Here is a 27,462-nt window from a genome sequence, read left to right as displayed (position 1 = left end):
GTTGTTGGCAGCAATTCAAAAGAGAGAAAGGTGGATGCTTATCTCGAGGGATTGTTTTGGATTTATTACGGGTTGGGAATGAAAATAATTCCCAGCACTGAAATAAAACAAGAGCTGTTTGGACTAATGTTAATAATAATAATAAATACTAATGCTCTGATGGTCATTTCAAAAAATCCTTTCTTAGTGAGCACCTAGAAGCCAAGAGAAACATATTATATATATATATAAAAAACCATTCTGGCACAGCAATAGGCTGCCCCAAATTTAAATCTGAAACCACTGTTAAAAGTCTGACCCACAGACAGACACAATACAGAAGCCTGATGATGGCAGATGAGATTCTGCTGAAACGTGATATATATATATAGACTGAAAGCCAGTGATTTATACGGCTACTGCAACATCTCTAGTATCACGAGGTAAAGGCTCAGTTTCTTTCACATTCACACACACATGCATACACACATATTCAAAGAAAGGTATTTAAATAAAATTAGTTCAAGTTGTCACTCCATGTACAACTCACAAAGTCATATAATCAGTGTTGTCGCCACAAAATGCCAAAAATAGAATTTATCTTCCATTTTTTGCCGCTGACAACTATGAACGTAGTTTTCCCTGATGACTGCAGCAGACAACTTCTTTCCACACTTTGCACTTTAGTGTGCAAAATAATAAAATTAAACACACCCTCCCTTCCCGTTCTCAGAGATTTTCATCCAAGTATCACCCAAACCGAAGTAATAATTCATAGCTGTCCTTTTTGACTGGTATTTTACCATAATCCTTGTTTAGCTAGCATTAATTTTTTTGCACCTTAGCTTCTCTGTCCTCAATTTTTCTAAATGTAAATTCATCTGGTTGCCATGGGATGAGGGAACTTCCAAAAGTAGAGGATCTATTTTTTTACTAGGCCAACAGGAAAGTTTGACTGAACTACGTTCAGCAAGACGGCTAAAACAATGCCTTAATTTATGCGCCTGAGAATATATTCTGAAATAGCGCCGCATAACAAAATCCGTTTCTTCTCTCATTTATACAGTGGGACACTAGACAAAAATGCAGAAATTTTAAACTCAGCCCCAAGAGTATCCTCCTTTACATTTTTGTAAATTACATCAATACAGAATAAAAACAGAAGCACACAGAAGTAGCCCTTGAATTACAAATTTCATTTAGTGACTGTTCAAAGTTACAAGAGCATTGAAAAAAAGTAACATGACCATTTTTCACACTTACGACCATTGCAGCATCCCTTAGGGTCATGTGATCAAAATTCGGATGCTTGCCAGCCCGACTCACATTTACGACGGTTGCAGTGCCCTGCGATTCCCCTTTTGTGACCTTCTGACAAGCGAAGTCAATAGGGAAGCCAGATTCACTTAACGACCGTATTGCTGACTTAGGCAATTGCAGGGGTTCACTGAACAACGGCTGCAAGGAAGGTCGTTAAAACGGCACCAAACTCACTTAGTAACTGTCTAGCTTAGCAGCAGATATTTTGGCCTCTAAGTTGAGCTGTCAACTCAAAAACATTTTGAGAAAGGGAGGGGGGAAAGCAGTGCATTCCTTAAATGCTTCATAGATAATTGCTAGGCAGCTGAAACTTCTGGTGGACAAGATTATTACTGGAGAGCCTGATTGATAACTCTTGGCTATGGATGTGTCCCATTTGAAAATATATATTCAGGGAGTGGGGGAAGACCAGGGTCAAGGGGGAAATGAATGATGTGTCTCAGAGTCAACTGCACCCAGCTAGCGCCAGCATGTTCCCTCCTAATAAATCTTGTTTTAACTCTGAGAAATGTGGCTAGAGACTCATGATTTGAATGGGAGTGGATGCCAGAGCCCTGATACGAGCACTGCTTGGATCAGGCCAATCAATGTAGTCGAAAAAGGGAATTTTGTAAATGGACACGAGCAAGCTCCTTTTTCCACAAAACCTGAATCCGTTACCCACAAGGTCTTCCCTGGTAACCTCTCTGACAATCGCAGAGCGAAGTTGTCTTATCCACATATGTGATCACCAGGAAGTCTCCAAGCAACTGCCCCCATTTCCCACAGGTCCCATTTCCCCTCCCATCCAGGCCCTCATTGAATCCCTTAGCAGCCTTGGCCCAATGCTCAGATGTTACGTTCAGATGCTTCGTGCAACCTTCGTATAAAATATTGACACGTCCTTCCCAGAACAAACTGGATTGCAGTGAGGGTGTTTTTTTTCCCTATCAGGGCAATCTGATCTACGCAATATGGGACAGATCCAGTGGTCGGCTACAGCCGGTTCGGACCGGTTCGCCCGTACCGGTAGTTCCGACCACCAGCTGGGCCCACCCACCCCAGTGCTATCCTGTCCTATATATCTCACTCTCTGGCTCGCTTGCTCACCCCGCCACCACAGCCCGGCTGATTTCCACGTCTCGCCCGCTCAATTCACTGCGGCTGCCCAAGAAAGCGCATGAAATCGCCGTGTGCTTGAAGCTGCGCGCTCACATTTTCAATTCTGGCGAACTGGTTGTTAAATTACGTGAAGTCCACCTCTGGAAAGCGCATACTGCTTCCACTTTCCAGGAGCTGTACCCTTCCGGGTTCAAATCCCGGAAGGGTATGTCTAGCTGACGAGAGCTAAATAGCTTGAAGTAGGTCTATACTAGTCTCCCTTTATTTCTTTGTCGGCAAATACTGTATAAATTTAATACAAACTGGATTGCAGTTTTATATCGTGGTGAGCCAAAGGTTCTTTGACAGAGACACTGGCAGGGCAGAAATTATGAATCAACGATAGTCGGTAGTTCTTCTTCATCACCAATCCATGACAAACTGGAGATCTGATCTAAATAAATAACTGCATTTATTGGTCTAGGAAAAGGCCCTGCAGATTTGTGAGTGGCATAAGGCTTCGTAAGCAAAAGGCAGCGAGAATTCTCACCTCGCTTTTTCTCAGGCTTGGCTTTACCCACAAGTCCTATCCGTTATCGTTTACACGAAAGCAAGATATGGAACTTGAAAGATTTCAAAATATTAAACAATGTCTTCAAGGTAGAACCATAATCAAGTGCAAAATTTAGATTGCCAAGTGATGTAGTTGTTAAGCGGGTTTTGCCCCAATTTATGACTTTCCTTGCCACGGTTCTTAAGTAACTCTCTGCACTTGTTAAGTTAGCAACATGGGTAAGTGAATCTGACTTTGTCAGAAGGTCACAAGAGGGGATCCTGTGACTCTGGGATACTGCAACGGTCATAAATATGAGTCAGTGGACAAGCCTCTGACTTTTGATCATGTGACCCTGGGGAGGCATGAAAAACGGACGTAAGTCACTTTATTTCAGGGCTGTTGTAACTTCACACAGTCACCAAATGAACTGTTGTAAATTGAGGACTATTTACTACTCGTAGCATAGAAGCTGATCTTGGAGAGTAAGCTGCAACAGAGAAGACTCAACTCTTTGGGCCTCACCTAAGGCAGGAAACCTGGAGTGGACCTTTCTTATTAAATCTTACTTTTGAATATTAGAAACTAGCTCGATACACGTGCTTTGCTATGAAAATATGTGACCAGGCTTAGTTTTTGGAGAGGAAAATAAGGGGGAGGGGGAGAAATTGTGCCTCTGCCTACCAGTATTCATCTGACTTGCATCTTGTCAGTGTGTGAGAGAGAATTGAGGGCTGTTTGGAAACTTAAACGATATTTGCTATGTGAGCCAAGGAGACAGCAAGGAGCCTGGGCGTGGCTTGGCTCAACTGTTCTGTACTAAAGCTGCTTGCTGCCGTGAAACTAAGACTAAAACTGAAACTCCTCTCCTCTGCTTGTTTTGCATTTGGAAGAGATTTCCTTTCAGATGGGGTGGGGGAATAGAACTTAGCATCAGAGTGTGTTAAGAATAATAAGAATAAAGGAAATACTAATGCTCTGATGGCCATTTGGAAAAATCCTTTCTTAGTGAGCACCTAGAAGCCAAGAGGAACATAAGTGCCAAATTTCACGTTTGTAGGCTTTATGGAGATTTTGTGATGATGCATGAGTGGTATTTCGCTTTTATATATATAGATTTAGATTGACTAAAAATACAAGCCCATGTAGAAAACCCCCAGTTAACCCCAACTTAATTTTGCTGTCAAGGATACAACAGATAAATCTTTCAGGAGGACTACCTGTATAGAGTCAAGGGGTCCTGTAATTTAAACTTAAAACACACACACACACACAGACAAATCGAGAAACAAATAATAACCAGAGAAACAAATAACCAGAGTAACTTTGCTAAAAATCTGGAACCCCCAAGGCAGCCACTGTCCAGCAACCATGTTGTATCGTGACTGTCTATCGTCAAGCGTTGAATATCCATGTTTGCTGTTAAGGAGGTTTTATGCAGGCGAGAAAAATTGAGCCATTATGGAGTACCAGAGCAGCTGAACGGGCCACGGATTGTCGAAAGCCAACTAAAACAAATACACTGTATGTTCTCACTGGAACAGACTCTTGGAGACATCCGGCGAACTTCAGCAAGTTAGAATGGAGGAGAACAATGGGAGGATGACCGACATCCTTTTTACACAACCGTCTTACACACACAAAAATAAAAACCAGGCGCATTTGAGATCGTCTCAAAGCCTTCTCACAACAACAAAAACCAAGGCCAATTTCCACACAAGGAGGTGGTTCCCAGAGCCGGTGAAAAAAATCAGCACTTAATGCTGAAGTTCTTGATACTCCAGGCTGGTATTTGTGTAAATGCAATAAAGGCGCTGAACTGGACTACCAATCTGAGATACATCCCACCCCCATGGCAAAAGACAAGGCCATCCAGTGTGGGTAGTTCTCAAATTACGACCATCACTGAGCCCAACAGAAGCCGTACGCTCTATCCCAGTGGTCACCAATCAGTGGGTCGGGGACCACTGGTGGTCCGTGAGAACATTTTGGTGGTCCGCAGAGAAATGTCACCTCCAAAGCAATTAATCCAGGCTGCACAGGAACACAAGGTTGCGTCGCCCACATGGCCCACTTCTTTCTTCTTCTGCTTTTGACTGCATGCAAGGAAAGCAACAGAAGTCTTTCTTTCTCTCCCCCAAACTCTGCCAGAAAGGAGCCTAGACTAACCTGTATCTCAGCTACTACAGAAAACCACATAGGTGGATTGATAGGGAGGGAGGGAGGGGGAAAAGGGAGGGAGGGGGAAAGAAGAGGAGAGAGGGGGTGGATGGATATAAAGACAGAGAGACAGATACAGGCAAACTGATATGTAGATTAGATATTGATAGACATAGATAGATAGATAGATAGATAGATAGATAGATAGACAGATATAAAGACAGAGAGATTCAGACAGACTGATATATAGATGAGATATAGACAGACATAATTAGATATAAAGACAGATTCAAACAGACACTGATATATAGATTAGATAGACATAGATATACAGAGAGACAGATTCAGAGACAGACTGATATATAGATGATTAGATATTGAGAGACATAGACAGACAGACAGATATACAGATTCAGACAGACTGATAGATGATTACATATTGACAGATATAGAGATTAGATATGGATACAGACAGACCGATAGATGATTAGATATACAGTCACTAAATGAACTGTTTCAAATTGAGGACTACCTAGTACTAGTAGCATAGAAGACTAATCTTGGAGAGTAAGCTGCAACAGAGAAGACTCAACTCCTTGGGCCTTACCTAAGGCAGGCAAACGGGAACAAACCTACCTTACCAAATCTTACTGTTTGAATATTAGAAATTTAGACTGACTAAAAACACAAGCCCCATGTGTTAGACCAGACCCCAGTTTTGCAGTCAAAGATAAATCTTTCATTCAAAACTTCATCTGTTTTTCATGGATGAATAGCCATTAAATCAAAGACCTGTCCATTAAATAGAGGCTTTATTGCAAATAGTGCCATTAATGTCAATTACATAATTGTGTAATTGATGCAAACTGATGTAAGAGAAATAAATTTGGATTTAATGGACAAGCCCTCTGAATGGTCCATGAAATTGAGATTTTTCCTGCATAAGCTTAATACAGCTGGAAACCAACTGATAGTCAACACAGATAAATATTTCGCCCTCTTCCCCTCCCCCCATCACATATAAATAGAAACTACATTTTACTTTATTAGAAGACGTATTATAAAGGCATTTTATTTGTAGCAGGTCTCTTAAAAAGAAAATTTTCATTACAGTAAAATATGTAATATTCACTGCATATTTCAAAAGCTTACATTTCAACTGCAGTAACTTACAGGACAAAGCAAATTTCAGGTGCCGAGGCTAAACAAAATTCCCTTTCAAAAATACTCATCACCGTATAAATTCATCCATTAAAAATACAAACTTCCTATCAAAATTATTTTCTAGCATATGCTGCTCTGGCAACAAGGTAAGATCTCTGTATTTCAGACATGATTAGGATCAAATCTTGCTACGATTTCTACAGATTTCCTGCAATTTCCAGGTTCATTTACGTAGCTTTTGACAGTAAGCAGCATACAAGTAGTCCTCAGCTTACAACAGTTCATTTAGTGACCGTTCCAATTTACAAGGCAACGACAAAAGTGACTTTGAACCATTTTTTTCACCCTTTGGAGCATCCCCCATGGTCACGTGATCAAAAATTGAGATGCTTGGCAACCTACTCGTACTTATGACCATTGCTGTGTCCCGGGGGAAATGGGATCAGCCCCTATCGGTTTACAGGGAAGCCAGAATCACTTAACAACCGTGGCAAGGCAGGTGGTAAACTGGGAGCAAAACTCACTTAACAAACGTCTCCCTTAGCAACAAAAACGTTGAGCTCAATTCTGAGGATTTCTGAGGACCTGCAAGTGTACACAGGGAACAAAACCAGAGGTGGTCTTCAGCAGGTTCTGACCAGTTCTGGAGAACCGGTAGTGGAAATTTTGAGTAGTTTGGAGAACTGGAAAATACCGCCTCTGACTGGCCCCGCCAGTCTTTTCTCCGCCTCCCATTGAGTCCCAGCTGATCAGCTGGGTCTTCTTTGGTTGCCCTGCACAGGAGAACAGAGCTGGAAAGCAGGTTAGTGGGGTGGGAAGAGGGAAGAGGGATTTTGCAGTAACCTTCCCCTGCCACGCCCACCAAGCTACATCCACAGAACCGGTAGTAAAAAAAAAATTGAATCCCACCACTGAACAAAACCCTATCACCTATTCCCTATCACCGATGACATTATGTAGTTGGGTGATAAAATGTCTGCCAGGGAAGAGCCAAGCTCAGAGACAACCAGGACAAATATTTCAGTCTCTTATCTGAAATTGTATAGGTTCAGGCAGGAGCTCAGGGGCTGGACTAGAAGACCTCCCTGGTCCCTTCCAGCTCTTTCATTCATTCTCTTCTCACTATATCCTCTCCTATTAGAACACAAGGACTTGCACCTTTGTTTCACAACAACATGCAAAGCGCAAGAGCTCTGATGAAACGCACAAGGATCACATTCTTAACTTCCTCACGATGTATATTCCAGATTTATGAAAGAGTCTGACAGCAGCTTAGAGCATGTGCACCAAGGTAACCTCAAAGTATGCCGGGGAGAAAAAAAAACAACCTAGATTTCTAGTTATTGTTTTTTTTAATTTGCCCTGTGAGGAACAATGGGATTTTTTCAGCCAGAAGAGTCTCAGTTTCTTTTTTTTTTATTTCCAGGCTTTTCTAAATCAGCAAGAGGAAAACGATTCCTATATCCACTTCCTCTTCCCAGGCCTCAAACCCGGCCCAACTTTGGACAGCCTCCTGGATCTTTCACAACATCCCGCGCAGCCGCTTCCCCTGTCCATCGGTTTGACCCTGGCTTGGAAAATTGTCTGTGTTTCCAACCCAAAACAGCGCCGGCTCTCTCCACACAGGTTGTTTTCTGCTCAGGCTTCCATAGGATGCCCTCGGACCGATCCTTAAAAGGAACTAGCCCCGCGATCCACAAACGGATGTCGCCCCATCCTGTCTGTCCATCTAGCCAAGGGGTTGGTGGGGGGGATGTAAAAATACATCCAAAGATGACGGAGCTGGAACCAGTTGTTAGGCTAAATACGGGGGAAGCCCGGGCCCCTTTAAGGCTACCAGCTAAAAAAAGGCTGCCAGGCTCCTTAAAAAGATCTAATGAGGAAAATACGGCCGGTGAAGGCAAGGGGAGAGAGAGAAAGAGATGGAAAGAGAGTGTGACAGAAAGAGAGGGAAAGAGAGGGAGGGAGGGAGGGAGGGAGGACAGAGGGAAAGAGGGAGGGAGGGAGGAGAGAGAGAGAGATGGAAAGAGAGTGTGATAGAAAGAGAGAGAGAGGGAGGGAGGGAGAGAGAAGAGAGTGGGAAAGAGAAAGAGAAAGGGAGGGAGGGAAAAGGAAAGAGAGTGAGAAGAGAGAGAGAGAAAAGGCCACCATCCCCATTAAAGCAAGGGGAGAAGATGGTGGGCAGGACCTGGAAAGTCTTTCTCTCTCTCTCTCTCTCTCTCACACACACACACAGAGGCCGGTGTGGAGAAAGAGGAAAAAGGAAGAATTACATCACCAGTCCAGAAGAAGGGTTTCAAAAAAAGGGGGGGGCTGTGAATCTGCCCACCTTGATGAAAACTGCAATCCCCAGGGAAAAAGAATGCGGGGAAGGAGGGAGAAGGGAGAGGAAGAGAGGGAAGGGGAGAAAGGAAGGGAAGGAAAAGGAGATGTGGATAAGGGGGAGGAAGGAAAAAATGGAATGGAGGAAGAAAGGGAGGGGAGAGAAAAGGGGAGGGAGGTAGGGGAGGATGGAGAGAAAGAAAAGGGGCGGGAGGGAGGAAAAAAGGAAGGAAGGAGATAGAGAGCAAAAGAAGGAAGGAAAAGGAAGAAAAGGAAGGAAGGAGGGAAGGAAGGAAGGAAGGAAGGAAGGAAGGAAGGAAGGAAGGAAGGAAGGAAGGAAGGAAAAGGAAGGAAGAAGAAGGAAGGAAGGAAGGAAGGAAAAGGAAAGGAAGGAAAAGAAAAGGAAGGAAGGAAAAGAAAGGGAAGGAAAAGGAAAGTAAGTAAGAAGGAGAAAAAGAAAAGGGAAGGAAGGAAGGAAGGAAAAGGAAAGGAAGGAAGGAGAAAAAGAAAAGGGGAGGAAGGAAGGAAGGAGAAAAAGGAAGGAAGGAAGGAAAAGGAAAGGAAAGGAAGGATGGGAGGAAGGTGGAGGGAGGGAGGAGAAAAGACTAGGAAGGAAGGACAAGGGAAGGGAGGGAAAGGAAGGGGGCGCCCCTGAGGCCTCTCCCAGGCGGGGCCACACAAAAGGCGGCGTCCCCCCCACCTCCTGCCAGGCTCCTCCGCCCCTTCTCCCCTCCCTCCCCGGGTGAGGGGGGCCGCGAGCATCCCTGCGCAGGAACCCCCTCCCCTTCCTCCCGAGAGGGAGCAGCCCCGCCCTTCTCCCCGCCCCCCCCCAGACACCCAGAGCCCGGCGTACCATGAAGTCGGCGGCGAAGTTGTCCTCCCCGTGGCGCTCGGCGGCGTCCTTCATGGCCCTCACGCGCTGGATGAAGCGCCTCAGGATCTCCTCCTGCTGCTCCATCCTCCGCCGACGCTCCGGCGACCCAGCCTGAGGAGGAGCCGCCCCGCCGCCGCCCGGCTTCCTGCCGCTCCCGCCGCCGCCGCCCAGACTTCCGGCCCCTCCTCAGCGAGCCTTCTTCTTCCCCCTCTCCCGAAGAGGGCCCCCGACTTCCTCCCCGCCCCTCCCCTCCCGCCCTCTCGCTCGTTCTCCGCCAACGCCGAGAGACGAAACGGCGGCGACCCCGCTCGCCTCCACTCCTTCCCTCCCTCCCTCCCTCCCCGCTGGCCTGCTTTGCCCGCGCGCAGGCGCAGCCCTCCCCACGTCCTCCGCCGGACCACGCCCCCTCGGCGGGGTCCGCGAGCCCTGGGCGATTGGCTCGGCCGTTTAGTCCCGCCTCCTCTCCGTACCGCGGGAGAGCTTCCTTTTTTTTCTTTTTTGCTCCCCCCCTCATCCGTAAATGATTCCCTGGGAATGGGCTCGTCCTACGGTTTCGGATCGAGTGCTTTGGGATGTACCATTGAGGTTTTGGGGGCAGAAGAGGAGGCTAAGAGAACCTTTGGAAATACAAGGAGGCTGTAAATGGGGATGGTTGCATCTTCCCAGATCTGTCATTCAACCTTAGAACAGAAAGAACAACACGGATGAACAGAGCGGGAAGGGACCTTTGGAGGTCATCTAGTCCAACCCCGCCCAAGCAGCCATTTCTGACAAGGGCTGAGCTCTCCTGAGGGTCTGATTTTGCCCTCTTGTTGCATGCAGCCCAGTCCTGAAGGTTCCCTGCCAACCCGGGTCAAGGGTATTGTGTGAATGCTACCAACGATACATTTTTCAGTCAGCCTGGCAGGCAGGCGAAGGCTTTAATGCAATGCACAGGAGGAGATCTTGGTTTCTTTCTTATGCACGTTCTGGGGTCACACCCCACCTTTTGCACAGGTCTAAAAGGGGACACACAGGCAGTCTTCGACTTATGACAGTTCGTTTAGTGGCAGTTCAAACTGAACCGCGGCACTGAAAGAAAAGGGGCTTATGACGGGGTTTTATTGTTCACCCTTACAACCATTGCAGTGTTCCTCCCCATGGTCCCACCATCAACGTTCAGACCCCCCCCCCCCGGCAACTGACTCGTATTTATGACGGTTGCGACTTAACCACTGCAGCGAATCACTTAACGACGGCAAGAAAGGTCGTAAAACGGGGCAAAACTCACTTAAACAAATGTCTCACTTAACTACAAAAACGTTGGGCTCAATTGTGAGCTCCGTTTCCCAACGAGGTAACAATGCTAGAAGAGAGTGAGGTTTGCTCTTCCTCTGTATACAATACAACACCTCTCTGTTCCCTCCACAAACCCTCCTAACGCTGATGATGTTACCTAGTTGGTTCATGAAACGCCTGCCAAGAAAACCACCAAGCTCAGAGACCACCAAGGACCCCTTAGTCCTCCTCCCCGTCTCCTGATCCTTCTCTTCCATCCACACATCCCACTCCCTTCTAGCACTGATGATGTTACCTAGTTGGGTCATGAAATGTCTGCAAGAGCACAACCAAACTCACACCCAAACTCAAACCAAGCCTCACAACTGTCTTCTTTCTCCTCCTTCCTCTCTTTCCCCTCTTCTTCCCCCTCCCCTCCCCTTCCCCTTCCTCCTCCTCCCTCAACTCCCCTTCCGCTTCCTCCTTCCCTTCTCCTCTTCCCCTCTCCAAATCTCCCTTCACTGATGTTTTGTTTGATGATGTTACCTAGTTGGGTCATGAAACGTCTGCAAGGAAACCACCAAGCTCAGCACCAAGACAGCCCCCCACCGCTTCTCCTTCTCTTCTTCCTCCCCCTCCTCCCCTCCCCTCCTCCTCCTTTTCTTCCTCCTCCTCCTCTGCAAATCTCCCTCCCTTCTACACTGATGATGTTACCTAGTTGGGTAATGAAACATCTGCAGAAAGAAAACCACCAAGTTCAAAGAGCACCGAGGACTTATTACCCATGGTTTTACAGATTGCAAATTGGGTAGTCACACATGGTGACTCAGTGGCTAAGACGCTGAGTTTGTCGATTGGAAAGATTGGCCGTTCGGTGGTTCGAATCCCTAGCACCGCGTAACTGAATGAGCTCCCGTCACTTGTCTCAGCTTCTGTCAACCTAGCAATTCGAAAGCACGTTAAAAAATGCAAGTAGAAAAATAGGGACCCCTTCGGTGGGAACAGCGCTCCGTGGGCCTTCGAAGGCATTTAGTCATGCCGGCCACATGACCACGGAGACATCTTCGGACAGCGCTGGCTCTTCGGCTTTGCAAGGGAGATGAGCACCGCCCCTAGAGTCGGGAACGACTAGCACGTATGTGCGAGGGGAACCTTTACTTTAGGCTCACGCAACAAACTAGCACATATATCATGGATGTTTAAGCCACAACAACTGGGTTTCTATTGCATCAGATACTAAACCATTTTTAAATTCAATCTTATTGATGCCAAACATGAATCCAGCTGACAGTTTTCCAAATGTTTTGGGTTTGGGTTTTTTTCTTTTTTCTTTTTGTCTTCTGAAAGTGCAACAGCTGGCCATTTCTCCTGGAGACGCAGAAGGAAGTATAGGCGGACTTCCCAAGAAGCCAACTGACGTGATTTTTTTCATGATGCAGAGGCGAAATTATTTAAAGTAAACAGGAAATGGAATCAGGATGTAAGGTGGACAGCTTTGCTGTCCAGAAATTACAATTAAGAATAAATCTGGGGTCTTAATTTGCTACCATATATGGGGAATAACAAGATGTCCTAGCGAAGTGTTTTTGCCCTTAAATCGAAGATAATAATTCAGAAGAGGTTACATTAATTTCACTTAGAAAAGTGTTGTAAAATTACATTTTAGGCTGCTGTAGCTGGATTGGACTAGATCAATCAAATATGATCAATAGAACATAGATGAATAGTACATGATGGAAATTCAGTATATTGGCATATACTAGACTAGCTGGATACCCGTGCTTCGCTACAAAACTATGTGGTCAGGCTTAGTTTTTGGGGAGGAAAATAAGAAGAAAAAAATTCTGCCTCTGCCTACCAGCATCCATCAGTATTCATCTGGCTAGCGTCCTGTCAGTGTGTGAGAGTTGAGGGCTCTTTGGAAACTGAAGCAGTATTTGCTGTGTGAGCAAGAAGGAGACAGCAAGGAGCCTGGGCGTGGCTTAGCTCAACTGTTCTGTACTAAAGCTGCTTGGTGCTATGAAGCTAAAACTGAAACTGAAACTCCTCTGCTTGTGTTTTGCATTTGGAGATTTCTTTTCAGGTGGGGAGGTGGAGTAGAACTCCTTAGCATCAGAGAATAATAATAATAATAATAATAATAATAATAATAATAATAATAATAATAATAATAATAATAATAATAAAGGAAATACTCTAAATGCTCTGATGGTCATTTCGAAAAATCCTTTCTTAGTGAGCCCCTAGAAGCCAAGAGGAACATACGGGCCAAATTTCAAGTTTGTAGGCTTTATGGTTCTGGAGATTTTGTGATAATGCATGAGGGGTATTTTGAGAGAGAGATATATAGAGAGAGATATATAGATAGAGAGAGACAGAGAGAGAAGAAGAGGAGGGGGAAGAGGAGGAGGAGGAGGAGGAGGAGGAGGAGGAGGAGGAAGAGGAGGAGGAGGAGGAGGAAGAAAGTGAAGGTGATAGTTGCCAGTTTGGTTTAGACTCTAGTGCAAGAGTCTTCAAACTTGGCAAGTTTAAGACTTGTGGACATCCAACTCCCAGAATTCCTGAGCTAACATGACTGGAGGAGGAATTCTGGGAGTTGAAATCCACAAGTCTTATAGCTGTCAAGTTTGAAGACCCCTGCTCTAGATGTTAAGCACCAGGCTAAAAACCAAGATACTTTTTTTTTTTTTTTGTTATAAACAGAATTAGATTGGAAAAATTTATTGTATTGAAATAGCTCAAAACATGGTGCCCTTTCTGATGCATTTGCCTTTAATTTCCACAATTCCCAATTAATTAGGTGGAAATTACAATGTTTTTAAAAAAAGAATGTATCTTGATAAAGGTTGTGCTATATTCACTCATCCTAAATATGGAAGTATTTGTGGACTCCGTTAATGCTTTTAAGGATTACTCTTTGAAGGCTGGGATGTAATGCATTGCCTGTTGTTAGTTTTCTTTTCCTGTGTATCTCCTGAGCATATGTAAACCATTAATCATGGCAAATTACGTAGCCCGCCCATGGTTACTAATAGTCTCGTGTATATTTCAGTCCAAGGCAACGTATTCTAGTACTAGTCATTTCTGGATTGGAATTGGGAAAAAAAACCCAAAGAATCCTTTACCAAATGCAAAGCTTGGAATCTCTTCTGCAAACAACTATTGGATGTCTATTTCATTGGTTGTCTCCAAAATCAAAGCACCATCGGCAAATCCTACTCCCAATTTCTCACGCTGCACCGGAAAATAAGAACAAGAAAATAGGAATAAAAAATGGTGTTTAAAGATCTTTATCCACCGGGTGTTGAATGTGTATAAGATAACCATGCTTGGGCTACAGGTAGTCCTCGACTTATGACCATGGTTCAGCCCGTTGCCAAGAAAGGCAATTGTTAAGTGGCGTTTTCCCTGTTTGTGGCCACCATTGTTGTGTGAATCCATGATGTTTGTTACATTCGTAGCATGGTTGTTAAATGATTCTGGCTTTCCCAGAGTTTTGCTTCTCGGAAAAGGCGGTCACATTTAGGACCCCGCAGCCGTCATAGATGCAGGTATTTCCTTGAGTTACAACCACAACTGAGCCCAAAACTTATCTTGCTCCGTGAGACCTTGGATAAGTGACTTTGCCCCCACGTTACAACCTTTCTTGCCACAGTTGTTAAATGAATCATTGCATGTGTTATGAAGCAGTTGTCAGGCATCTGAACTTTGATCAAATGTTGGGGATGCTGCTACGGTCGTAGGTGTGCAAAACGGTCATAAGTCACTTTTTTCCAGTGCCGTTGTAACTTCCAATGGTCACTAAGCAAACCGTTGTAAGTCGAGGACTTGCCATATGAAGTTACTGGTTATGATTTATTCACAGTTGTGTGTGTGCAGGCATGCCATAATAGAATAGAATAGAATAGAATAGAATAGAATAGAATAGAACAGAAGTTTCACAGCACCAAGCAGCTTTAGTACAGAACTGTTGAGCTAAGCCACACCCAGGCTCCTTGCTGTCTCCCTGCTCACACAGCAAATACCGTTTCAGTTTCCAAACAGCCCTCAACTCTCTCACACACTGACAGGACGCTAGCCAGGTGAATACCGATGGATGCTGGTGGGCAGAGGCACAATTTTTTCCCTTATTTTCCTCCCCAAAAACTAAGCCCGACCACATAGTTTCGTAGCGAACCACGGGTATCGAGCTAGTATATTTATATAGTCTATTTATGCTACAGATATATCTATCGTTTGCAGAAATTAAGTTAAATCTCAAGTCCCTTGAAACCTTCTTTTTCATGGCCTTTTTGTGGCCTTCCCGACTCGCAAGCAAAGACCCGGTATCCTTTTTCTTAACTTTTCTTTCCACTGTGGTTGACTTGCGTGGGCGTGGAACGCCTTCAGCTATCTTTTAAGGCTTGATTACAGTGTTCAAAATGAGCCCCGGAGAATCTTCCCCTCCCAGCAGCAGCTTCGACCATGTCTTCATGGCAGGGCAGAGTTTTTAAATATATCTTTAGGCATCTGGTACAATTCTAAACGTTGTGAAACTAACAAGCTTGCCAACAGCCTTGTCTTTGTGGGTAGAGTGTTATCACTGCACACAAGGCAAATCTAGAAAGAGGAGCTGTCATCATGCGGTAACATCTGGGACCTTGTGCATGCTAATTTGATATATATGGTGTATGTGTGGTGCAGAGAGCACCAAGGACCCCTAATTATATGTTTCTGTGTGTATACACACACACACACACACACACACACACACACACACAATAATAATAAGGGGGCTTGGGGGCTTTCTGCACCATACACACGCACATATTTCTTGGTGCTCTCTGCACCATACAGACATACACAGACACATATACTGTAGTAAGGCGTCGTTGGCGCTCTCTGAGCTTGCTTGTTTTCTCGCAAACGTTTCATTACCATACTAGGTAACATCATCAGAGCTAGGAGGGAGGAGGGTTTGAGGAGGAGGAGAACAACAACTGTGGAGCTTGGTGGTTTTCTTGCAAATGTTTCATTACCATACTAAGCAACATCGTCAGTGCTAGTAAGGAGAGCTGCTTGCTGTCAGTTTATTATTACTTTATTTCTTATCATTTATTTGCAGTCACTGTTTATTGAAACTGACAGCAAACAGCACTCCTTACCAGCACTGATGGTGTTACCTAGTATGGTAATGAAACGTCTGCGAGAAAAGAAGCGAGTTCAGGGAGCAGCAAGGATCTCTCATTTCAACCCTGAGCGACAAATATTTTCTTTTATTGATTTCTATCTGTATCTATCATATATTTATTTATCTATCTATCTATCACCTTTGAAATGTTGAAATGGGAGTGTTTATGTGTGAGTGTTTTTTATATATATATCATACATACATACATACATACACATATATATATATAAATTACACTCATACACAAACACACCCGCAGATTTCAAAGGCAATCTATTTTCAGAAATTTTTTTAAAAAACCATAAACACCCTTCAGTTTAGTCATTGATGCTAATGGTGGCCTAGATAGTTTCCAGCTAACAATTTTAACATTTACTAAACGCTAAACAAGGTTGACCTCATCCTTCCGAGGCTGGTAAAATGAGGACCCAGATTGTTGGGGGCAAGAGCTGACTCTGTAAAACCGCTTAGAGAAGGCTGCAAAGCACTGTGAAGTGGTATGTAAGTCTAAGTGTTATTGCTATTCCTGCCTCCCTTCCTCCCTCCCTTTTTTCCCTTCCTCCTTTCCTCCCTTCCTTCCTCCCTCCCTCCTTTCCTTGAGAGAGGAGAGCTGTGGACTTTTAAAATTTTCTAAAGATATCTGCGGGATCAGCGTGGAATAACGGAAGCATTCTTTGAAATAAACGCTGACAATGGAGGCTGGCCACAAACTTCGCAGCCTCCCTTCCCACTGAATTATAATTTTTAGAATTGATTTTAAATCTGAAAGAAAAAAATTGATGAAGGTATAAAGGAAAAAAAAATAACCTGATGGAGGAACTAGGTTGAAAATAAAAAGGCAATAGTTTAAAAAAAAATTAGAATCCTATCACCTTTCATGCTGAATTTGAAATAGAAATTACAAATTCAGGAAGATGCTTCCACACAAGATTTTTATATATAATTTACTCTCTTAATTGCTTTATGTCACATTCTTCATAATGTAAATCACTCAGCTTTTCTCATTTCTTCCATCATTTTCCTTTCCAGAGGAAAAAAAAAATCTGCCGAGGAACAAAATGTTAGAAGTAACTACATAACGTCTTTGGATGCCAAAGCAAGTATTCTCTATTTTCAATTTAAAAAAAATAAACATTAAGAATATGCTATTTTTTTCTCGAGGGTTTTAATTTCTGAGCCACAGAATCGGGACTAGTTCAGAGTACACGTGTGCTGAACTCAAATAAGTATTTTTAGGTACAAGAAATGGACTATACAATCTATCATTTTGGTTAAAAACAAAACATATAAAGCAAGAATTAAACTAAACTGAGTTGCTTGAGTTGCTGGTATGAGGTTCAGAACCAAATTAAAATGATTTATATTGCATGTTTCCTTGACTGTTTTCACTTACAAAAGTGGACTGCCATTTGTCAGAAATGGTGTAAGGTCTCCTGCTAGGGCAGGGGGTTGGACTAGATGATCTACAAGGTCCCTTCCAACTCTATTAATCTGTCTGTCTAAAAAAAAAAAAGCAGATTACAAATGAATGATAAATACATTGTTTTGGTCAATTTTCCCAAATTGTTTTTAGACAATAGGCACGAAAATACAGGTAGTTCTCCATTTACAATCATTTGCTTAGCATTACAACGGCTCTGAAAAATGACCGTTGTTTCACACTTATGACCAATGCAGCATCCCCAGGGTCACGTGATCAAAATCCATACTCTTGGCAACTGACTCATATTAATGACGGTTGCAAGGGGTGATCACTTTTTGCCAAGCCCAGTCCACGGGGAAGCCACTCAACCACCGTGTTCCTAATTTAAAAACTAGCGGCGTTTCACTTAACAATGGTGGCAAGAACGGTCATAGAGTGGGATGAAACTCACTTAACAACGGTCTCGCTTAGCAAAGGAAGTTTTAGGCTGAATTGCGGTCAGAAATCAAGGCCCTTCAGAAGTTGTCCCCACTATTTAAAGTGGAATTAATTAAATGATATATAAACTATACAGTGGCACACTCTAATTGGTAATTGGGCGGGAAACTTTTTTGAAATGTTTGAATAAGAATACGCGATGAAATTGCAAACCTGACAGATAAAAGTATAAAGTATAATGAATGTGAAGATTATGAGAGTTATTTAAAGTTAAAAGAAATAGGTGAAGAAATGAATTGAAAAATGTATAAAATAAGCTGGAGGAAAGTATTTGAGAAAAGTCATAGAAAATATGTAAAGTAATGGTGAGATATGAAACCAAATGTGAAAGATGACTATTCAATGAAAGTCATGTTTGTATGGAAATGTGAAAATCTGGAATCATGCTGTTCACTAAAAAAAAAGATGTTTTTAAAATGTGGAAAACTGAAATAAAATTCTATTAAAAAGAAGAAGAAATTGTCCCCACTGGAAGCTTTCAAGAAGAGACTGGACAGCTACTTGTCTCCACTGGTATAGGGTCTCCTGCTTGAACAGGGGGCTGGACTAGATGACCTTCAATGTCCCTTCCCACTCTGCTAGCCTCACAAATTGAAATTGTATATTTCAAATAAAATGGCATTTCGGGTGATTCAAGGAACCTGGTTAAAGTCGAGGAACTGGGTTAGACCAGACTAGCATATCGCATTAAGCCACAATACAGCTTTCCTGCTTTGCAGTGAGGTTCAGCAAATGCGCTTTCTGAATTAATCCAGCCAGTTGCAACTCAACTCAAGAAATTTGGGGTGGTGCAAATTGTGCAAATCAATGCAAAGCGGGCCAGGGAAGTAAAAATAATTTCAAGGCCAAATCCTGAAACGTATTCCTGGAGATCTTGTGGTGAGGAAAAACCTCACAACCACGAACGGTGCATGCAAAGAAGAAACATCTGTCAGAAATGGTGTAGGGTCACCTGCTTGGGCAGGGGTTTGGACTAGATGACCTACAAGGTCCCTTCCAACTCTGATTATCTGCTATCTTATCTGTTACATGACAGTCTATGACAGCCGAGTCCCCAGAAATAATCCCTGAAGTGTGGGATGGATGCAAAAGTTACCCGCTCTCTGTGCTAATGCGCTTCAATAGAGCCTAATGGGAATGGTGGGACAGTTGCTCACAGTACTCTTCCGGTTCCCATTCAGCTCCCCTAACATGGCTATCTGCTTCTTCCTGTCTCAATGGCAGTCCTCCAGCTTGGTGCTCCCCTCTCGGCATGGTTTCTACTCAAGAACCCCCTAACATGGCTGCTTAGTTCTTCCTAGCTTCTCTATGATAGATTTGTAGCATGACCAACCCCGCATCCTGTCCTTCTCTTTTAAGTGTCCTTTTTCTGTTCCTGACAGTTTCCGCTTTCCCACCTTTCCCCGCCCCCCATGCCCACCAGTGCCACTCATTCGTTCCCAGCCCCTATCATGTCCGCCTGCTGGTTGTTGTTTTTTTCTCCCTCCCATTTCTACTGCTCCCTATTGCATCCTGTTGTTGCTATTGTTACAAGAGCTGGACAGCCCTCTGGTGGCTCAGTTTGGCATTGCAATTGGGAAACCAGGAGAGAATACAAGGTAGTCCCCCCCCGACTTATGACCAGAATTAAGCCCAACGTGAATCCCTTGTAGACCCAGCTTAAGTTTTTGGATTGGAGCAAGATGTATGTATGTAGAAGAAGACATGCAGGTCGTCTTCACCTTACGCTCCACATTTCTGTTGCGAAGTGAGACATTGGTTAAGTGCATTTTTGCAAAGTGGGAGAGTTGGAAATACAATGGAAGACCCAAAGCTGCTTTTTTTCAGGAGGCAACTGGACTTTCATTCTTTTTTTCTTTGAAGACGTTTCGCTTCTCATCCCAAGAAGCTTCTTCAGCTCTGACCGGATGGTGGGGAATGGAAGGATTTATATTCCTTGCAGATAAAGCTGGTCATTTGCATCCTTTAAGAGGGTCGTTGAGGCCACTTGGAGGTTGATCTGTGTCCTCAGGGTCACCTGAGTGGTGCAAATGGGTGTGGAGCCTTCTTGGAACTGCTGAAAGGACTATATTGTAGACTGGAGGTAGATGATCTCGTATCCCGCACTCTCTGTTGAGAGAAGTCTGTTCAATTTTGGTATAAATGGCCTCTTGGACCCCCTCTTTCAAACCAAAGGTCCTCTCTGTCCAAAATGTGGACTTTGCTGTCTTCAAAAGAGGGGCCTTTGTCTATTAAATGCAAATGGACTGCTGAATCTTTTCCTGATGGGTTTCTTCTCCTATGTTGTGCCCTGCGTTTGTGAAGTGGTTGTTTTGTTTACCCACCAATTATACTAGTTAGTAGGTTGCTCAGTGTTTATGGAGATTCTCGGTCATCCAGGTCATGGCTGTCCCAAAGCTGCTTTTTCAAAAGGCAACTGGACTTTGTTTGTTTGCTTGAAGATGTTTTACTTCTCCCCCAAGAAGCTTCTTCAGTTCTGACTGGATGGTGGGGAACCGAAGGATTGAGGTTCCTTGCTGGTCATTTGCATCCATTTAGAGGGTCGTTGAGGCCACTTGGAGGTTTGTCTGTGTCCTCAGGGTCATCTGTGTAGTGCAAATGGTTCCTGCAGTCTGCAATTTTTTCTGGAAATCTGTTCACACTCCCACACCATTCAAAGGGGGTTCATCCCAAATTGCAAAATAGCTAAAAGTCTCATTCTTCCAGGTTGTGGTTGTTGTCCCAACGGTGCTTTTTTCAGGAGGCAACTGGATTTTCCTGGTTTTTTTTTTCCTTTGAAGACGTTTCACTTCTCCTCCAAGAAGCTTCTTCAGCTCTGACTGGATGGTGGGGAGGGAGGTATACACAATGAGAGATTGCCACTCTGCCAGTGTGCGGGGAAAAGTTGGAGTAGCTGGGGTGATTGGCCTCCTCCCTTTTAAAGATGACAGCATTGGTGGGGGCGATGTACCAAAACTAATAAACGACTAATAAACGCGCCAGTAACCTAAACTTGGGAAAAATCACTGAAATGGTAAATGTTGCCCTAAATTTCACCCTAAACCTCCCTGAAGAGTAGCTTGCAAGACCAATGCTCTGGTTTGTTAAATCATCACAATGCTTAGTTTGGTTTAAAAAAAAGGACAACATTGAAAGTCAGTTAAAATGAAGATATCAATTTCAAAGTGAAGTTTGATAAAGAGATGTGTGTTGATCCTACCTACTCTTAAATCCTTGGCTGGGAGGCCAAAGAGCCGCTCTCCAGGGTCCTGATCCACAATCTGAGGGCTGTGCAGGAGAAGGCCCTTTCCAAGGGATCTGGTACGTTATTTTCTGGACACAAGGAATGTTCAAAGGGATCTCCACCAGAAGCAGAAGAGCCAACATTGTCATGAGGTTACCTAGTTACCTCCTCCTCCCCTTATCCTTATCCTCCTCTCCACAAACACTGATGATGTTCAGAGGTGATATTCAGCCAGTTTGGAAATTTTGACTAGTTCGGAGAAGCGTGATAGGAAAAATTTGGAAACCCACCACTGATGATGTTACCTAGTTGGGTAATGAAACATCTGCGAGAAAACAGCCAAGCTCAGAGAGCACCAAGGACCCAAAGTCCTCCTCCCCCCCCCCCTTATCCTTCTCTTCCATCTACAAACCCTTCTAGCACTGGTGATGTTACCTAGTTGAATAATGAAATGTCTGCAAGAAAATCACCAAGCTCAGAGCACCAAGGACCCCCACAATCCTCTCCCCCTCCTCCTCTTTCTCAATTCTGCGAACCCTACTCCCTTCTACCATTGGTGATGTTACCTACTGTGTTTCCCCAAAAATAAGACCCTGTCTTAGAAATTTTTTGCCACCAAAAAAGGCACCAGGGCTTATTTTCAGGGAACGTCATCCATTGATTAACTCAATTGCGCATGTCGCCCCCGGCCTCCTTTTCGCTGTCAGAGGCCTTCAGGAACTTCTTCTTCTGCGGGCGGCAAGGCTTTCCTGAAGGCCTCTGCAGCCGATAAGAGCTCTGGATCGATCCAGACCTTTCTTATCAGCTACGGAGGCCTTCAAGAAAGCCTTGCCAGCCTTGCTGGCTGCAGAAGAAATGGGATAGCAAGGCAGGTATTGGGGTGTGCAAGGCCTGGCTACAACTGTCCAAAGGTAAGTAGTGGGGCAGCTCCAACCCACCATCCCTATCCAAGATTAATTTTTATCTGTCCACTCTGGAGTGGGCAGGACCTTAATTGGGGCTTATTTTGGGGGGTAGGGCTTATATTGGGTACATATGTAAAAAAATCAATCAAGGACTTACTTTCAGGGTAGGTCGTATTTTTGGGGAAACAGGGTAGTTGGGTAATTAAACGTCTGCAAGAAAACAACCAAGCTCAGAGAGCACCGAGGACCCCCACGGAAGGAAGATACCCATGTCCTGATCCAAACAATAGTCCTGATTAATAAGGAGAGATCTAACAATTCTGTCAAGGTCATCTCTGAAGAACTGATTCCTCTTCAGGCCTGGGGTTCACACGGGACCAGGGAATCACAGTCACCTGTCAGGAAAGATCTGCCCATCCCACCTCTCATCCTAGGGTCGCCTTTGGGAGGTAGTGCACAGGAGCAGCTTACCCAGAAGTACAAGGCTCTAACTTGATTGTAAGGTTACATTAAGAGAATCTCGCAATCCTGAAAGTTCATCTCTCCCTCCTCACTCACCTTTACAGTCCAAGACACTGGAGAAGGTCCCTTCTGAGGTGTTTGCCATGGTCCCATTCCTTCTGCAGACTCAACTCCGTCTGTTGGAGAGAGAAAGACAAAGAGAAAGAGAGAGAGAGAAAGGCAAAGAAAGAGAGACAAGTGGAGAGAGACAAAGAAAAAGGCAAAGAGAGAGAGAGAGAGAAAGACAGAGAAAGAGAGAAAGGCAAAGAGAGAGATCGAGATAGATAAGACAGAAAGACAGAGAGAGAAAGAGAGAAAGGCTGAGAGAGAAAGACAGAGAGAGATAAACAGAAAGACAAAGAAAAGACAAAGACAAGGAGAAAGAGAGAAAGGCAAAGAGAGAGAGAGAGAGAGAGAGAAACAGAAAGACAGAGAAGAGAAAGACAAAGAGAAAGAGAGAAAGGCTGAGAGAGAAAGACAGAGATAGACAGAAAGACAAAGAAAAGAGAAAGGAAGGGAAAGAAAGACAAGGAGAAAGAGAGAAAGGCAAAGAGACAGAGAGACAGACAGAAAGAGAAAGACAGAAGAGAAAGAGAAAGATAGAGAGAAAGACAAAGAGAAAGACAGAGAGAGACAGAAAGACAAAGAGAAAGAGAGACAAAAAGAGAGAGAGAGAGAGAAAGGCAAAGAGAAAGACAGATAGAAAGAAGACGAAAAGAGAAAGAGAGAAAGGCAAAAGACACAGAGACAGAGAAAGACAGATAAAGAAAAAGAAAGAGAAAGACACAAAGACAAAGAGAAAGACCGAGAGACGACTCAAGTTACAAGATTAACTCATTGACTTAAATGAGTTTTGTGAGACAATCCAATCAGAACATTAGCTAAATAATTCATATTTGCTATACTTGAAGCAGTACAAAAATCTGCAGTTTTAAAAAATTGTCTATGTAAATCTCAATTTTTTAAAAAATCTGCATATTAATGAGAAATGGATGCAAAATCAGTTTACCTCAAAGTGGGGAAAGGGACAAAAATGTAGAATTGGAAAAGTGCTTGGAAAAATGCTTATATTAGAAAAACACTTATATTAGAATTAGTTTGCATGACATGAAAATGCAATTTATAATGGGATTAAGCAGTGGCTAAAATAAAACAGACAGTCACCCATCCCTGATATTCTGTTTTTTCTTTGACTTCTTGTTGATACTTCCACAGAAAAAACATATGTTTAAAAATATCTATTATTTTCACTTTGACTAAAGGTTGTCCAACTATAATTTACATCACTGCTACACTTACCTTCATTTTAACAAATATTGAAAGCATCCAGTATTCTTCAAGGTTATATGCCAACAATTTTCAATTGTCATGCCAGCAAAAGCATCGTCAAATGTTTTAATCTTGTGTTTTTCAAATAACTGAGAAACTTTGACAAAGTAAAATAATTTATTTAATGCAGAATTATAACTTTAATAAAACATGCAAAATTTATTGCTTCCAAACATGCCACTTTATCAAGAGCATATTCAATCAAGTTTGTTGATGCAATTAAACTTTATAGACAAATATAATTGTTAATTGTGAAGTCACATTGGCTCATTTTAATTTCATAAAGCTAACCGACACTCCAATTCTTCAGCACATTTCATCAAATTAGGGATGAGATCAAATAACTCTTCGGTCTCACGTTGAATCAGTTTGATACCTTGATTAGGTCGAGATATATTTTCTTACCAATTTGAATGAGAATGTTAAACAGGAACATAGAATAATACTTGAAAGCAACATTCAAAAAGTCTCAGAACATGTACATTTAAAAACCTGAATAAGATGATCAAGGAGGAAAATACATTCAATTAAAGAAAAAAAGTTTATAACTAATGAATGTTCTTTCATTCATCTTGGCAAAACTCAATTCTCCTTAAGCTTGACTTACAACATGATCCGTGATTATTTAGGTGAAATTTGTAAGCTGGCTTAATTTTGTTTCTAAATCCTGGCTTGATTAGGCAAGAGTGTTTATTTTTCTTTGGGTTAACCATGTTTGAAATGCCACAAAGCTTTAATGCAAGGAACAGGCATTCGTAGATCAACCTCTACAGACATGGAATAAAACAAGATACAATCATACAGTGCAGACATCCAACTTTAAAGTATCAAAGTCCTAAATTTCCGATGCTGCATCTCTCAGAGTTTAAAGATTTATTAGGAGGGAACATGGGTGCAGCCGACTCTGAGACACAACATTCATTTCACACTTGACCCTGGTCTTCCCCCCACCCCCTGGATGTATATTCTCCAATGGGACACATCCATAGACAAGAGTCATCAATCATGCTCTCCAATAATAATCTTGCGCGCCAGAAGCTTCAGCCGCCTAGCAATTATCTATGAAGGATTTAAGGAATGCACTGCTTTCCCCCCTCCTTTTCTGCTGGCAACTCTAAAAGACCAGAGAAATATTTTACTGCAGTTGTTAAGTTAGTAACATGGTTGTTAAGTGAATTTGGCTTGGATGTCAAAAGGTCGCAAAAGGGGATTGCAAGACCTCAGGGATGCTGCAACCGTTGTAAATGTGAGTCAGTTGCCAAGGGTCTGAATTTTGATAACGTGATGCTGCAACAATCATGGGGAAAACAGTCATAAAGTCACTTTCTTTTCCAGTGCCATTCAAACGGTCACTAAACAAACAGTTGTAAGTCGAGGAATGTCTGTAATTTATCCTTTGCTTCAGTTTTGCAAATTAACGTGAATGCTGGCGCGCCCGATAAAAAGTCGCAAATTTCATTTTGCACCTGATGCATACTGTATCTACAGTATATCTACCCTAAAAATCTGTAAGGGTAATGCACAACTAGCCTTGGATCGAGAATCTATGAAATACGGGTAGTCCTCGACTTACAACAGTTCATTTAGGGACCGTTCGAAGTTACAACGGCAGTGAAAAAAGCGGCTTATGACCGTTTTTCACACTTAAGACGGTTGAAGCCATCCTCGTGGTCACGTGATCAAAATTCGGAGGCTTGGCAACTGGCATAGACACTTTTGGGTCAACTTTTGTGACCTTCTGACAACAAGGAAGCCAGATTCACTTAACAACCAGGTTACCAACTTGCACGGATCAAAATTCACTTAAGAAAAGTCTGACTTGGCGACAGATATTTTGGGCTTCATTGTACCTTGTTTCCCTGAAAATAAGACCCACCCTGAAATTAAGCCTAACATTTTTCAGGATGTTCATAATATAAGCCCTACCCCAAAAATAAGCCCCAGTTAAGATTGTCAGTCAGGCAGACACATTTAGTACCATATATTCCCTGAAAATAAGACCTAACCACAAAATAAGCCCTAGCATGATTTTTCAGGATGCTCGTAATATAAGCCCTACCCCAAAAATAAGCCAGTTAAGATTGTTAGCCAGACGGATGCATTTAGTACCGTATTTCCTCAAAAATAAGACCTATCCTGAAAATAAGCCCTAATGCATCTTTTGGAGCAAAAATTAATATTATTTTCAGCAAAACCCAGTAGTTGTAAATTGAGAACTACCTGCCCAGCTTTCAATTAATCTAGCAAATATAAAGGGAGATGGGAGACTTTTGCCTTCTGTCATATTATTCCAAGTGACTTTAATATTATGATGCCTTGATAAATTATGACATTATGATGGAGTAACATGGCTCTGACATTGCCAGGCTCAGGATGCGACCACGAAAAGCGTAGAAACAATTCTCGCATCAAAGCAGCAGCGTCAGGAAGAGGAAACAGACATAGAACAGGTGTAAAAGGTCCCTACAGGTAGTCCTCAACTTATGACCGCAATTGGGTCGATTTCTATCCCTTTACCAGAAATCCTATATCCTAAATAATCTTAACTGATTACAGTGGAACTCACATTTAGACAGTTTGACATATAACTATGCCTGTAACAACTTTTTTAAAACTTGTTGCACGAGTCGTATATGAGTACTCATAGCATTGGAATAGATTAGGATATCGTCTAAATATACTAAGACTCCCTTATATAAGTGGTCATGCATGTATGAACCAGATGCCAAGCATCTGAGTTCTGATCATGTGACCATGGGGATGCTGCAATGGTCGTGTAAAAAACGGTCGTAAGTCGCTTTTTTCAATGCTCTTGTAACTTCGGTCACTAAATGAACGGTTGTTAAGACAGCTTAAGAATGTCACAACACATCCTTCTAAATTGGACAGACTAAGTAAATAGCTAGAGGGTCATAGAAATTGAGCCATATTTGGGGAAAAGTCCATAAAAGCAAAGAACAATGAATTTTGCATTTAGTAAACCCTAAAATTGTTAGTAGGGAAACTCTGCAGGTCTCCGTTAGCATCAATGCATAAACTGAGGGATGTTTCTATTTTTAAAAATGTCTTAAAACAGATTGCCCTTGAAATCTGTAGGTGTGTTGGTGTGCAAGTGTATTATATGTATATAAAAAGAATTATATTCATAATGCATACAATTTTTTATTCAGCTATTCCTCTAAGGAGATTCTCGGTCATCCAAGTTTCATGGTTGTCTCAAAGGGGCATTTTATTTTATTTTTTCAAAAGGCAACTGGAATTTTAAGGGTTTTTTTTCCCTTGAAGGTTCAAAGCAGGGGTCTCCAAACTTGGCAACTTTAAGATTTGTGGACTTCAACTCCCAGAATTCTCTATGCTTGCTGGAGAAATCTGGGAGCTGAAGTCCACAAGTCTTAAAGTTGCCAAGTTTGGAGACCTCTGGTTCAAAGAAACATCTTCAAGGAAAAACAAAGAAAACCCAGTTGTCCCTTGATAAAAAGAAGAAAAATCACTTTGAACTGTTTCACACTCCTTCAAGACCCATTTTCACACTGAGCAAACAAACAAACCTCACTTAAGATTCATTACGACAGTACTTTTCTTTCCCAACGCAACACATTTTCTGAAGCATACAGTTTCTAGCCAATTCAGTTGGATTTCAACTCCCAGAATCCCCCCCCCCGATAGCACCGATTACAAGAGGTGAAGCCCAACCCATCCAAAGG

The 27,462-nt window shown here is 42.9% G+C and overlaps 1 protein-coding gene across 1 annotated transcript in view; it reads right to left on the bottom strand.

Annotated features, from left to right (window-relative positions):
* The window catches only part of PTPN12 (protein tyrosine phosphatase non-receptor type 12), a 45,201-nt gene extending 35,566 nt beyond the window's left edge, over nucleotides 1-9,635 (bottom strand). Inside the window, exon 1 of the mRNA XM_026677167.2 lies at nucleotides 9,432-9,635. Within this exon, the coding sequence (XP_026532952.2) occupies nucleotides 9,432-9,536 (105 nt within the window). The 5' untranslated portion in view covers nucleotides 9,537-9,635. The remainder of the gene's footprint in view (nucleotides 1-9,431) is intronic.
* Between the last annotated feature and the right edge of the window lie 17,827 nt (nucleotides 9,636-27,462).

This window comes from Notechis scutatus, chromosome 6, assembly GCF_049901735.1.
Source record: "Notechis scutatus isolate UNSWTSFEM ecotype Mainland chromosome 6, rNotScu1.2, whole genome shotgun sequence".
Taxonomy (NCBI): domain Eukaryota; kingdom Metazoa; phylum Chordata; class Lepidosauria; order Squamata; family Elapidae; genus Notechis; species Notechis scutatus.
This window is presented reverse-complemented; position numbering and strand designations above follow the sequence as displayed.